Genomic DNA, 13,602 nt, shown 5'->3' with positions numbered 1-13,602 from the left:
GTTATTCGAGAGGAGCAACACAACAATACAGCTCGCGGTGCAGACCTCAAAACAGAGGCCATTGGATTCTCGGTTCAGACAGACCTATCAAAACCAGAAACTTCTCTTGCCGCAGCAACAACTACTACATCAACTACACGAAGTCGCGACCCCAATCGTTTTTGTTCTCATTGTTCCAGGAAAGGACATGACAAGACAGAATGTTTTCTGCTTCATGGATATCCGGAATGGTGGTATGAACAAAAGTCTACAGGGTCTAATTCTTATGGAACAGGACAACGAGGAGGACGAGGTGGTCGTTTTTCCAACTCGGGAAATCGTGGTCGTGGTCGATCAAATTCATCCAGAGCCATCACCAACAACACGTCCTCAACTGCACCACTCAACAACGATCAAATCTCTCAGATAATCCAACTACTTCAAAGCTCCCGTACGGACATCTCATCTGAGAAACTGGCTGGTAAAGCAAAACTTTCTGATGTGATTATAGATACAGGGGCTTCACATCATATGACAGGAGATTTATCACTTCTCAGTAACGTTACTGATATACTACCGTCCTCAATAAAATTTCCTGATGGTCGATACTCAAGTGCACAGAAAAAGGGCACTATTACTCTGAGTACAGACTACTATCTGACAGACGTGTTATATGTTCCAGATTTTAATTGCACACTGATTTCAGTGTCTCGACTTCTTAAGCAAACCGGCTGTATAGCCATATTCACTGATACTCTTTGTGTCTTGCAGGACCGTTTTACGAAGACCCTGATTGGAACGGGTGAAGAACGTGAGGGAGTTTATTATTTCACAGGAGTCACGGCTGCAAGTGTTCATAGGACTGCGTATATGAATTCTTCTACATCAGAACTGTGGCATCGACGGCTTGGGCATCCTTCGTTTAGGGTTTTGAGTTCTTTGCCGATTTTAGATAAACTTTCCTTTACTTCAGAACAAGCATCGTCTTGTGAGATTTGTTTTCGTGCCAAACAAACTAGATGTGTTTTTAATGAGAGTTCGAATAAAGCTTCTTCGCCATTATCTTTAATACACTGTGATGTTTGGGGACCTTATCGAACTTCTTCTTCTTGTGGAGCAAAGTATTTCTTGACCATTGTTGATGATTACTCCAGAGCTGTCTGGACATACTTAATGTTAGAGAAATCAGAGGTTTCGAATCTTCTTCAACAATTTTTTGCTCTTTGTGAACGACAGTTTGGAAGAACTGTTAAAATAGTAAGAACCGATAATGGTTCTGAATTCATGGTCCTATCCCCATACTTCAAGAAACACGGCATACAACATCAAACATCATGCGTGGATACGCCACAACAGAACGGCCGAGTTGAAAGAAAACACCGCCACATCCTTAATGTCGCTAGGGCATGCCTGTTTCAAGCTCGGTTACCTCCTACCTTTTGGGGTGAAAGTATCCTTGCTGCAGCTCACCTAATCAACTACACACCCTCTCAGGTACTTCACGGTAAAACCCCATATGAAGTCTTATTCAACAAGAAACCAGACTACGATCAACTTAGAGTCTTTGGCTGCCTCTGCTACGCACATAGGAAGTCCAGAGACAAAGACAAATTTGGTGACCGAAGTAGGAAATGCATTTTTGTTGGTTACCCGTATGGCAAGAAAGCATGGAAGTTGTACGATCTTAATACAAATGAGTTCTTCTCCAGCAGGGATGTTGTATTTTCTGAAAGCAAGTTCCCTGGAGTTGGAACAGACGAGTATGTTCGACCTCCAAATACTCAGTATGATCCCACTATCGAAGAATGGCTGCTACCGGGTCTCGACTCAAGGGGGAGCACGCCATCTCCAACAAACCTATTCTCTACGTCTACTTCTACTCCCACCACACAATCATCTACCTCTGCGCCCACAGCTACTTCATCTACTCCTCCTCTGCTTACCACTACTACTACTACGTCTGCTCCTACTACATCTACAGATACTACATCTACAGATACTACAATGATAGATACATCTGCTCCTACTACAACAACTAACGATCCTTCATCCTCCCCACCATCTCCATTACCCTCAGATCCTCCTACTGACAACCCGTTTACTACTACTTCTTCCTCTCCTGGATTACCTGAAGTTCTTGGTCGTGGCTTGCGTCACAAGACTCCATCTATTCTTCTCAAGGACTACGTCACGCACTCTGCTCTATGTGAAAATAAACTCTCTCACGATCTCTCCCTGCCTGATCAAGGTCCTCAACAAATGGTCTCAGGTACTACTCCATATCCCATCTCAAGTTATGTCTCTGACCACTTATTTTCAGATACACATCGCGCCTATATGGCAGCCATCATTCAACATGAGGTTCCTCGCTCTTATAAAGAAGCTGCTAAATTAAAAATATGGAATGACGCGATGGCTAAAGAAGTACATGCTTTTGAGATCACAAATACTTGGGAGGTTACGTCTCTACCGCCTGGAAAGAAAGCACTTGGGAATCAATGGATATATACGAATAAATACAATGCTGATGGAACCTTGGAAAGACCTAAAGCTCGTCTGGTTGTTCTTGGTAATCACCAAAAAGAAGGCGAGGATTACACTGAAACATTCGCACCTGTCGCTAAACTTGCCACAGTCCGTATTATCTTGAAATTGGCAGCGACAAAAGGGTGGCTTGTGGATCAAATGGATGTCCACAATGCTTTCTTACATGGAGATCTTCAAGAAGAAATCTACATGAAACTTCCTCAAGGCTTTACTGCTTCGGATCCTACAAAAGTCTGTCGATTGAAGAAATTTCTTTATGGGTTAAAACAGGCACCAAGGTGCTGGTATGCCAAACTCTCCTCTGCCCTTGAACAGTTTGGATTCTCGCATGACTATGCTGACCAGTCACTATTCTCCAAAGTCCGAGGCTCTATTTATCTTCATATTCTAGTTTACGTCGATGATTTCGTCATTGCCTGCAACGACGCTACCACACTTAAAGAATTCAAAGAATATCTACAGCGTTGCTTCTGTATGAAGGATCTTGGCAAACTGAAATATTTTCTAGGCATTGAAGTGGCTCGTAATGAGTCTGGGTTCTACCTGTCTCAACGAAAATATGCATTGGATATTATAGCAGAGACTGGACTCTTGGGGGCCAAACCATCACCTGTCCCCGTTGAACTCAACCACAAACTCATCGCAGCTAAAGGTCCTCTCGCCAATGCCCAACAATATCGTCGCCTTGTTGGACGCTTAATCTATTTGACTCATACACGACCAGAACTTGGTTACATCGTCCATATTCTTTCATCATTCATGCAGAAACCTCTCTTGCCTCATTGGGAGGCTGCGCTACGAGTCGTTCGTTACCTCAAGGGATATCCTGGACAAGGTATCTTATTGAAAGCAACTGACTCTCTACAGGTTACGGCCTACTGTGACTCAGACTGGTCAGGGTGTCCTTTATCACGCCGGTCGCTGAGTGCTTACATTATCTACCTTGGGGACTCACCAGTGATTTGGCGAGCAAAGAAACAGGATGCTGTTGCTCTATCTTCGGCAGAAGCCGAATATCGGTCCATGTCTGTCACGCTTAAGGAGCTAAAATGGTTGAAGGAACTCCTGCAGTCGTTTGGCATCTTGCATTCTACTCCTATGCGTCTCATTTGCGACAGCAAGTCAGCCTTATACATCGCCGCAAATCCGGTATTTCACGAAAGAACTAAACACATTGAAAGGGACTGTCATCATGTTCGAGATGCTGTTAAGTCTAAGTTGATTGCAACAGAACATGTCTCCTCAAAGAACCAGCTTGCAGACATTCTCACTAAGGCTCTACCGCGTCCTCATTTTGAAGATCTTATGTCCAAGTTGGGTATTCGAAACCTCACACTTCCAACTTGAGGGGGAGTAATAAGATAACTATCATATTATATAGGATAAATACTACTTATGAGGAGATAACAATGTAGTTACTCAGGTCCTTATCTATTTAGGCCTTCTACGTTGTATATATACAGGCACATTGCCAAAGAGATCAATAACACAAACTATACTTTTACATTCTAAAGTTATTTCAAAGAATGATGAAACTCGACTGCTTGATTTGGTTATTGAGCTTCGCCACAGCTTGTTGCAACAAGCTGTTGTGGAGACTTGCTAAAGCCTTTGGGAAAAAAATCATCATGAAAACATTATCCGTAGAATTGTTAGTCAATATCACTTGTTGTAAGCAGCTGATCATCATTCTAAATAATAAAACTAAATATTATATAATGATATAATTGTTACCAACATTAAAAACATGTTTACTAACTCCTCGTATAATTATTAAATATATACCAGTGTATTTTATTTGTATAAATATATTTCAGATTGTATTATAGTTTAGGAAAAATGAAACCCCTGATCAACAAAACTAACTTCATCATAATATTCTACTAGATGATTTGACCAAAAAAGACAATTTACATACGCACATTTTTGGTAAATAATTAAACTTTCAGTCTTGTCTCTTTTTATTTGGTAATAATAGCAGTTCTAGTGAAAAATATAATAAAAAGGTAAAAATAGTATTTTAAAAGCTGTTTTTTTTTTCTTTTTCTTTTGTTACAGAATATTGCATTGAAACTTAAGGTGAGATAATCTTCGTCTGATATCAGACGAAGATTATCTCGGCATATCAGACGAAAATTATCTCGGCTACCACCTTTTGAAGAATCTACCGGTTTAGTTTTTAGTGTCATGGGAACCAGGATCAATTGTGATTTAGCGCAGGGAGTTGAATTCAGATTTCATGCAAAGTTCATGGCATAGTGGTGGTCTGGTAAGAAGAATTTTTTGTTTTGTAGAGATGATGGGATTTACTGTACCCATGGTAAGGAGGAACCAAAGTTAGAGTATAAGTGGATCTGCAATGTCCTTGACATGGCACCGTCTCCTTAGTCTACTCCTAAATCGTTCTCTCAATAAATTGTTGTGATTTACTGATATGAAGTGAAAAGATCTTTGTTCAAGTGGAATTTTATAAATTCCGTTCATGGAATGGGTACCTATAATATATTGAATAAGATATAACAATTTATATATACAGTAAAATCTCTATAAATTAATATTGTTGGAACTTTTAAATTTTATTAATTTATATAAATATTAATTTACAAAAGTTTTTTTTTTTTCTATTTTGTTCTATTTTTATTTATAAAATAAGAAAGTATTTAATTTTATCATATGTATATTATTTAAATTTTAGAAATTGATCTTTCATATTGTTTTATTATCTTATTTGGTGTATATTTTTATGTTTCATAGAATTATTATGTAATTTTTCGATATAATTTTAGTAAATATTATCAAAATATATTGAAATGTTAAGAAAAAAATTATTTTCATTGCTTATATTAAACCAACAATATAATGTTTAACTTTTACTTATATAAAATTATATATAGATAGATTATTAATTTATGATTTTAATGGAACTATATATTTACATGGAAGTTCTAAAAATATTATTATCTTATTATTTTATCGATTTATGTCATATTTAACACCGGTCCAACTTGAGACCGGATAAATTTATTAATTTATAGAAATTATTAATTTATCGAATATTAATTTATAGATGTTCTATTGTAGAACGCATCTTTTTAGTTTTTACCTCCTACTAGAGATTTTTTCCGGGCTACGCCCGGATTTTTTCATATATTTTAACTAAAATTAAATGATTATATAATTTTGTTATAATGTATAAATGTAAAAATATTATTTTCCTTATTTCAGTTACTTATCGCTAATTAGATAGATTTTAAAGTGTCTATATACACCAGCTCCATTTGCTAAAAAAATCATGCAGAGTACTTTTCCTATTTGAACTACTCAAATAATCTTGATGGAAGCTATCAAAGGTTATAGAACAAAAAAAATAAACTATTTGAAAGGGAATATGATTCATTTTACCGAAGTGACAGGTTCGACCAATTAATTTTGGTTACTGACCAAAGACTTTCACATAATTGAAGACCTAGGTGAAGATTGGCTATGCTTTCTAAGTCTCTATGATTGAATTCTTTATTCAAGAACATGAGACTCACAATGTTTTCATGAACATAAAATTGGCTATGTTCTCTATGTTTGAAAATTAGATTATATATCTAAAACATAAGCATTTTAAGAACTTCTTCAAACACCAAACGTAATATATTTAATATATAATAGTTTTAAGCCATATAGAATTAAATTAATTATAGACGCATAAATAATTTAGTTACTTTGTTTTCATGTATTGTATAATATGTTATGTAAAGTAAATTTAGAATGAAAATATGACCAGCAACATAAAACAACTTGAACAATATGTTCGTAGACAGAAGTCAAAGAACTATGAAAACCTAAAGTGATTCGAAAGTTATCAATTTGTTAAAAAATAAATTTCAGACCAAAAAAGAAACTAAAGAAACTAAAGGGAATTGATGTTAAAAACGAATACTATTTTTCGTGCACCTGAAAACGTACACAATTTACTGGTTCTTTTATCAAACTTTAAAGCCATGTGCTGAAAGCCTATAATAGAAACATCAAAATCACAAAACCTACGCTTCAAAAAGAGTTTTTAGTCCTAAGCAGTTAGAAAAATGTGTAACTACGTCCATATGGGGATTTCATCTTTACAAAGTGTACCAATTATGACAAACTTTAAAAATCTATCAGTTTCAACAAACAATCAGTTCTAAACTATATTACATGGAATCAAAAACGGATACGCGGAATTAGAATCGTAAAAGTTAGATTTTTTATAAAATTAGAGAGCGTGTATGTGTTGAAAGTGTATATCAAAAAAAACATAAAACATAAAAATAATTTTGTAAAACTTATGACTAAAATATATGATTCAAAATAAAAATACTTATTATTTTTATTCAATTTAATTGACTTCATATTTTAATTATAAAAATACTAACAGATTAAGCTTATAATAAGTATTAGCAATTTAATTATTTTTATAGTTCCCAAATATCTGTCACTATATATTTGAATATATATGCATTTTTATAAAAATTATAATGCATAAAGATTATTTATAGTATTAGTTTTGTTATTTGTATATTTTGTATTCTCTCTATTTTAATATTATTTATTTTAGATCTTATACAAAATAAAAATATAACTTTTTTTTATTTATGACACTAAGTTTTAAAAATGGAAGCGTGATTTGTAAAAAGAAGCGTAAGCTTCCAATTTGTTTTTAAAAGGGAAAATTATTGAAAACATTGTTAATTTTGATTGTTTGGATAGAGAAGAAAATATTTTATAAGATGCAAAATGATTGTGCAATATGCATATTCGCTTAACTATGAAAGGGACCATTTGGGATCCCCCAAAGTTTATTGTACCTAAAAATTGTTCTGTTTTTGAAATGCTTCGGTTTTCAGACCGAAGTAATCTTGAAATTTCAGATTTCTTGCTACTTACGCTACTATCTAGGGTTGAAGGGTCGTTGAAGATGTTAAATAAAACGAACCATGTATCATATGACAGATTTAACTGTTTATAAACAAAGTAAACGAAAACCACAAAACAATGAGAAGACTAATACGACTCGCTTCACTTTCGGTCTTGAACAAACTCTCAAACAATGACAAAACTTAGTGAATAATCTCATCTGGAATCTGTCACTTTTCGGCGTTGATCATGTATTCATGTGAAATACAATTTATGAGGTGACGTTGAAAGTTTTGATCCCTCCAGCAAAGAGATCGACTCTTTGATAATCGGGCCAGTTTATAAGTACATGTGATCACTAAACTAATTTTCCTAACGAAGCCACATAAACATTTTGACATTCAACAAATAACGTATGCTAGATCACCTACTTACAATTGTTGCTTCTCAGCCGAGTAACTTTGCTGAGAAGAGTAACCAATTCACACGAAGGGAAACAAAAACTGAAATTGATGAATAAGGAAACCAAAAAAATCAAAATTCAATGACTACTATTTTCCACCTATATTGCAAAAATAACAAAATAAATAGACAGCGAACCAAAGAGTTTGATTCTCGAAAATCCTTTCGGCTCACCTACTCCATATTCGATTCCACAAATGAATTGGTATCAAAAATTCAAATCGAGTGAATATAATAATTGAACATGCCAGACAAAAGTCTCCTTTATTAGCCTCTAGATATAAAGTCATGATAAGTTCATCCATTTGGATCAATACTCATGAAACAAAATATCTAAAATCTTGCTGGAGAACTTCCACTTCGAAGATGAGGACGAAACGTAGGTGTAAACCACGGTAATCCAGTTCAAACTTATCTGCATTAACGAAAGGATATTTGAACCTCAAAAAATATCGTCTGCCCATCAGATGAGACCGCAAGGTACATAACTTGGTAGGTGTGACCTGTGAGAGTTGCAATATGAACTCCCAAAAAAGAGACAGGTTTAATTAGCCGCATATACTTAATGATGGAGTAATATACAGAGGCAAGGATGAGAGAAATTTGTGCGTGTTAACCAACTCGTATACGTTCAAAGACCAAGCTAGATTGCGTACCTGTCATATGCAACGACAAAGACGGCTATAACATTTGGTTATGCCAACGTAAAATCATGGAAATATATAATAAGAAATATACCTGATTAAAATATACCAGGAAAATTAAATGAGTATTTGTCGTAGTATTCCAAATATGTACGCATATATAAGGAGCCACCACAAAAAGCAAGAAGCCTGTTAACATGAGGAGAGCAAGCAATGACTGTAACCATTGCAGTGTGTTCAGTAATTCAAAGCTGGTTGTGTTCACTGTTGGTTCCATACAAAAAGCTGCAAACATTTATAATTCATGTTTACCCATGTTGGCAAAGCTCTCTATATTGTCATATGACCACATGAGTCCGTGACTGAGTGCCTGATTTTGACTTGTGTCTTGTCAGTGCTTGGTATAGTCCATTTGTCCCCAACTTCAAAGTAACAAAAAAAAGGAATCCATCAAATAGGTCAGTTACACAGGGAAAATAAATGCAAAAGGGAAGATTTGCGCAAATGTTATATGTTTTTCAAACCTATATGTCATCTTTTAAAGACTCGTGGCATCCCGTAATCAAAACCAAAATCCAAGTGAGCAAAATAAGGGAAATTACCTTTGTGCCTGTGACCAATCAAAGATTAACTACCCCGATCTTACGCCCTTCTATCGATTGCTGCCATTGTCACGGCAGTGATGTTCTTGATGTCTAAAACAACAGAAATCGCTCCATACTTGATTTCATCATGAGATCTTGCTTACATTCATAAAAGACATTGTCAAGAAGATGTTCACCACTCTGCAATAGCCCGATACTGAGATCGTTCGGAAAGCCCTTGCGAAGAGTCTTCACTGCAAGAGATCATCGTCAAAGCAGCTGAGAATGGATCAAAAGCTAAGATTGGCTCTTCGAGAACTGGATCAGGATACTTCTTCTCCGATATCATACTCAGGTATGTGATGATGACGCAGAGAAAACATTGTTCTGCACATGAAAAATCACTATCAGAATGAAAGACCACAAACCAAACAAAACAGAGCTCGAGATATAGATTTCTGTTTGATGTAACAGTAGAGGGTATGATTTAAAACGGAGGAGAACAGAAGTTAATGATTCAGATTGGTTGAGATAAAGTGAAGAAACGACGATTGAAGAGAATCGAAGCGCCTGATACAATCACCGTTTACCTAGGAGAAGATTAGCTTTGGAAAGGTGGACTTCACATGGGCCATGATTAATTATTAAAACAAAACAAAAAGCCCATTTCATATTGAGTCGACAAAAGACGTAGTGACATGACAAAACATAAGTTTTCTATTGGCTAATTTTTTTTGAGGACGTGGACAGGCTATCTGATCAAGATATCTTACTTTTAGTATAGTATAGATTCAAATTAATGAAAAATAAATATACAAATGAATTAATTTTACTGAGATTTTCATAAATAAAATTATTATTATATGTACTTTTACACTTTTTGTTGTTGTTAAAATAACATTAACTTCTAACTCTACCATTAAAGTCTTTTAGCTTAAAGGTAGATCTACCAGATTCGAATCTCAGTATGTGAGAGATGATAAATTTATCATTATTAATTAAGATTTTACTGAATATTTCATAAAGACAAATATTGTTATATGTATATCTTCTTTTTTGGAAAATAACTTTTACACAGTTATGTGTATACTAAATCTTGACAGGAAAATAAATTACACATGCATATAAGAACCATCCACTCAAAATATTGAGCACATAGATTGATCAAAGCAATGAATAACCTCTACTGTTCTCTGTTTATCATTGCATTGTGCATAGGATTGAGTAATGCCCTGGTCAAAGAGAAAAATTCGGTACATTTTATGAACTCTCTTGGTGGAAACAACGTTCTTAAAATTCATTGTATATCAGACGAAGACGATCTAGGCGAGCACCTTTTGAAGCCTGGAGAAATCTACGAGTTTAGTTTTTATGACAGTATCATGGGAACCTTGATCAATTGTGATTTATGGCAGGGAATTGAATTCAGATTTCATGCAAATTTCAGGGCATATGAAGGTGGTGGTCTCATAGGTCATTACGGCAAACAGAATTTTTGGTTTTCTAGAGATGATGGGATTTACTTTACCCATGGTAAGGACGAGCCAAAGTTAGAGTATAAGTGGGTCTACAGTGTCCTTGACATGGCACCGTCTCATTACTGATCTGAATCTTTCTCTCAATAAATTGTTGTGCTTTACTGAAATGAAGTGAAAAGATCTTGTTTGTTTGAAGTGCAATTTTATGAATTCCGTTCTTGGAACGGATACCCATAAATATATATTGAATAAAATATTGCAATCTATATTTAGAACGCAACTTTTTACCCCTATTCAAATTAATGAGAAAAATATAGACAAATGAATTCTACAACATGATACATAATAGATTTAATATACATACATATAGTATATATATTGTAACAAAGACTTGATAGTTGATAGTTAGTATATGATTATTTTCGGGGGTTTTCATGACAACTAGACTTACGTTAATCTGTATGCGCGTGGTTGAAGAGATTTTTGCAATTTTACGTTTGGCCCTTGGCCCGACGAACGTGTTTATAAGATCATCATGTATATATGTTTCTTCAATACCAGTGGGTTTTTATTTGTATAAATATATTTCAGATTGTATAGTTTAGAAAGAATGCAACCCCTGATCAATAAGACTAACTTCATTGTAGTACATACTAAATTAGATAATTTAAATTTAGTTAAAATTAAATAATTTAACCAAAAAGGAAAGTTTATATACGCTCAATTTTTATGGTAATATAATATTCAATCTTATCTCTTTTAATTTTGTAATAAATCAGTTTTAGTGAAAATATAATAACAAGGTAAACTATTTTCTTGTTTTTTTTTCATCAAACTATTTTCTTGTTAGAAACTATTTTCTTGCATCCATATACATGATGCACAAAAAGTCACTCTGACCATCACCAATTAATCATTATTAATTAAGATTTTGCTAAACTTTCTTGAATACAGTTTTTGTTATATACTTATATGTACATATTGAAAAGAAAATGATACATGTATTTTAGAACAATCCACACCTTTATATAAACCAGGATCTTTTAGTATTCAGATATGACCCCTCAAAATATAGAGCACATCGATTGAGCAAAGGGATGAATAACCTCTATCGTTCTCTTTTTATCATCGCATTGGGCGTAGGATTGAGTAACGCCCTGGCCATCAAAATGAAAAATTCAGTACATTTTATAAACTCTCTTGCTGGAAACAACGTCCTTAAAATTCATTGTAGATCAGACGAAGACGATCTAGGCGAGCACCTTTTGAAGCCTGGAGAAGTCTACGATTTTAGTTTTTATGATAGTATCTTCGGAACCAGGATCAATTGTGATTTAGCGCAGGGAATTGAATTCAGATTTCATGCGAAGTTCATGGCATACAAAAGTGGTGGTCTCATACTTCATTATGGTAAGAAGAATTTTTGGTTTTGCAGAGATGATGGGATTTACTTTACCCATGGTAAGCAAACGCCAAAGTTAGAATATAAGTGGGTCTACAAAGTCATTGACATGGCACCGTCACCTTACTGATCATAATCTTTTTTCTCAATAAATTGTTGTGATTTACTGTTATGAAGTGAAAAGATCTTCTTTGTCTTAAGTACAATTTTATAAATTCCGTTTCTTGGAATGGATGCCTATTAATATATGGAATAAAATATTGAAATCTATATTTAGAACGCAACTTTCCCCTAATCAAATTAATGAACAAAAGATATAAACATATGAATTCAACATGAGACATAATATATTTGACATAACAAAACTATTGTTTAGAATATAGTTCGATATGATTTAATTTGCAGTTAATTTGCACTTCTCTAGCTTTGTTTTTGTCAAGCATGTCAAACAAAAATTGTTTGGTTCACTTTAATTTCGGTTTGGTTATAATGCAAACTAAAATTTAAAGTACTTCGCTGTCTCTCCTAATGGTCAAATCTGAATCACTACTTTTGGTTAATAAATTTGTGTGTATATGAATACAAGTATACTTTTCTATTTTTGTTACAAAAAGACACATTACATTTAGTACTATGAAACTGAAAATAAAAATGCGTCATAGTCAAATCTGTAATCACTCATTTTAGTCAATAAATCTGACTGTATATATGCACATATTCTTTTCTATTTTTTGTTTTTTTAGAAAACCTATTCTTTTCTTTTTTGTTACAAGGAGACACATTACATTTATTACTATGAAGGTATTGATTATTGAACATAGCTAGCTAAAGATGAGCAACCAGTATCGTCACGGTTTTTCTCGTCGTCCAAGCCAGTTCACGAGTTTGTATGTAGCAAATCTCGATCCACAAGTCTCTGATGAGGCATTGGTTCAGATGTTCTCGGGTTTCGGAAAGATTATAAGATCGGTTCGAGCAAAGGATTTCAGAGGACAGTCGAGAGGATTTGCTTTCATTGAGTTTGAAAGCAGTGTAAGCGCTGAAGCCGCTGAACAAATGAACGGAAGGTTAATAGGTAAACCAATTTGACGAAAACTTGTTTTGATTTTATTTTCATAGATTTATTATATAGTCTCAAAGTCCCTTCAAGATTTCATGACAAGAATCATGATCCCAAATGGTTTATGTTTGAAATAAGATAGAATTTCAACTGATATGTAATAAACACACACAAATTACTCGTTGTATAAATAAGTTTTGAGTTGGAAGTTTTTGAACTTTGACACCAGAAAAACCAAAACTATAAGGATAGCTAATGTATCAGATTATTCTCCCAAAATATGTTTAATCAAAGTTAGTATTGCTTATAATTTAACTGCCTTAAGGTTTAATTTTTTTTTGTGGTAATGTGACGAGTAGGTCAGAGGATTCTATGCGTCGAGAGGACGCCGAAGGTCGACGAAGGTGATTACAGTACTAGATGAGATAATTAAGTAACTTTAGTGACAAAGGTATGCAGTAATAAAAAAAGTATGCAATAATAAATTTATATTATGTTATTGTAAAATTTTGATTATAAAAATTGAAGACTAAGTATGAATGAAAGTTGGTGTTACAAAAAA

At 34.2% G+C, this 13,602-nt stretch overlaps 3 protein-coding genes across 3 annotated transcripts; all 3 read left to right on the top strand.

The window, feature by feature from the left end:
- The first annotated feature begins 9,783 nt into the window (after nucleotides 1–9,783).
- Nucleotides 9,784–10,860, top strand: LOC103855530 (S-protein homolog 9). The gene has a single exon (XM_009132524.3). The coding sequence runs from the start codon at nucleotides 10,273–10,275 to the stop codon at nucleotides 10,702–10,704; it is 432 nt and encodes a 143-aa protein (XP_009130772.1). The 5' UTR covers nucleotides 9,784–10,272; the 3' UTR covers nucleotides 10,705–10,860.
- A 230-nt stretch (nucleotides 10,861–11,090) lies between these two features.
- Nucleotides 11,091–12,228, top strand: LOC103855529 (S-protein homolog 9-like). The gene has a single exon (XM_009132522.2). The coding sequence runs from the start codon at nucleotides 11,676–11,678 to the stop codon at nucleotides 12,108–12,110; it is 435 nt and encodes a 144-aa protein (XP_009130770.1). The 5' UTR covers nucleotides 11,091–11,675; the 3' UTR covers nucleotides 12,111–12,228.
- A 251-nt stretch (nucleotides 12,229–12,479) lies between these two features.
- On the top strand, nucleotides 12,480–13,516 carry LOC103855528 (polyadenylate-binding protein 4-like). The gene is made up of 2 exons (XM_009132521.2): nucleotides 12,480–13,055; nucleotides 13,400–13,516. Exons 1-2 carry the CDS (start codon nucleotides 12,812–12,814, stop codon nucleotides 13,462–13,464), a joined length of 309 nt encoding a protein of 102 aa, XP_009130769.1. The 5' UTR covers nucleotides 12,480–12,811; the 3' UTR covers nucleotides 13,465–13,516.
- Nucleotides 13,517–13,602: the final 86 nt, after the last annotated feature.

Source organism: Brassica rapa, chromosome A03 (genome assembly GCF_000309985.2).
Source record: "Brassica rapa cultivar Chiifu-401-42 chromosome A03, CAAS_Brap_v3.01, whole genome shotgun sequence".
Lineage (NCBI taxonomy): Eukaryota > Viridiplantae > Streptophyta > Magnoliopsida > Brassicales > Brassicaceae > Brassica > Brassica rapa.
The sequence above is the reverse complement of the archived record's forward strand: the minus strand, read 5'-3'. Positions and strand labels throughout refer to the sequence as shown.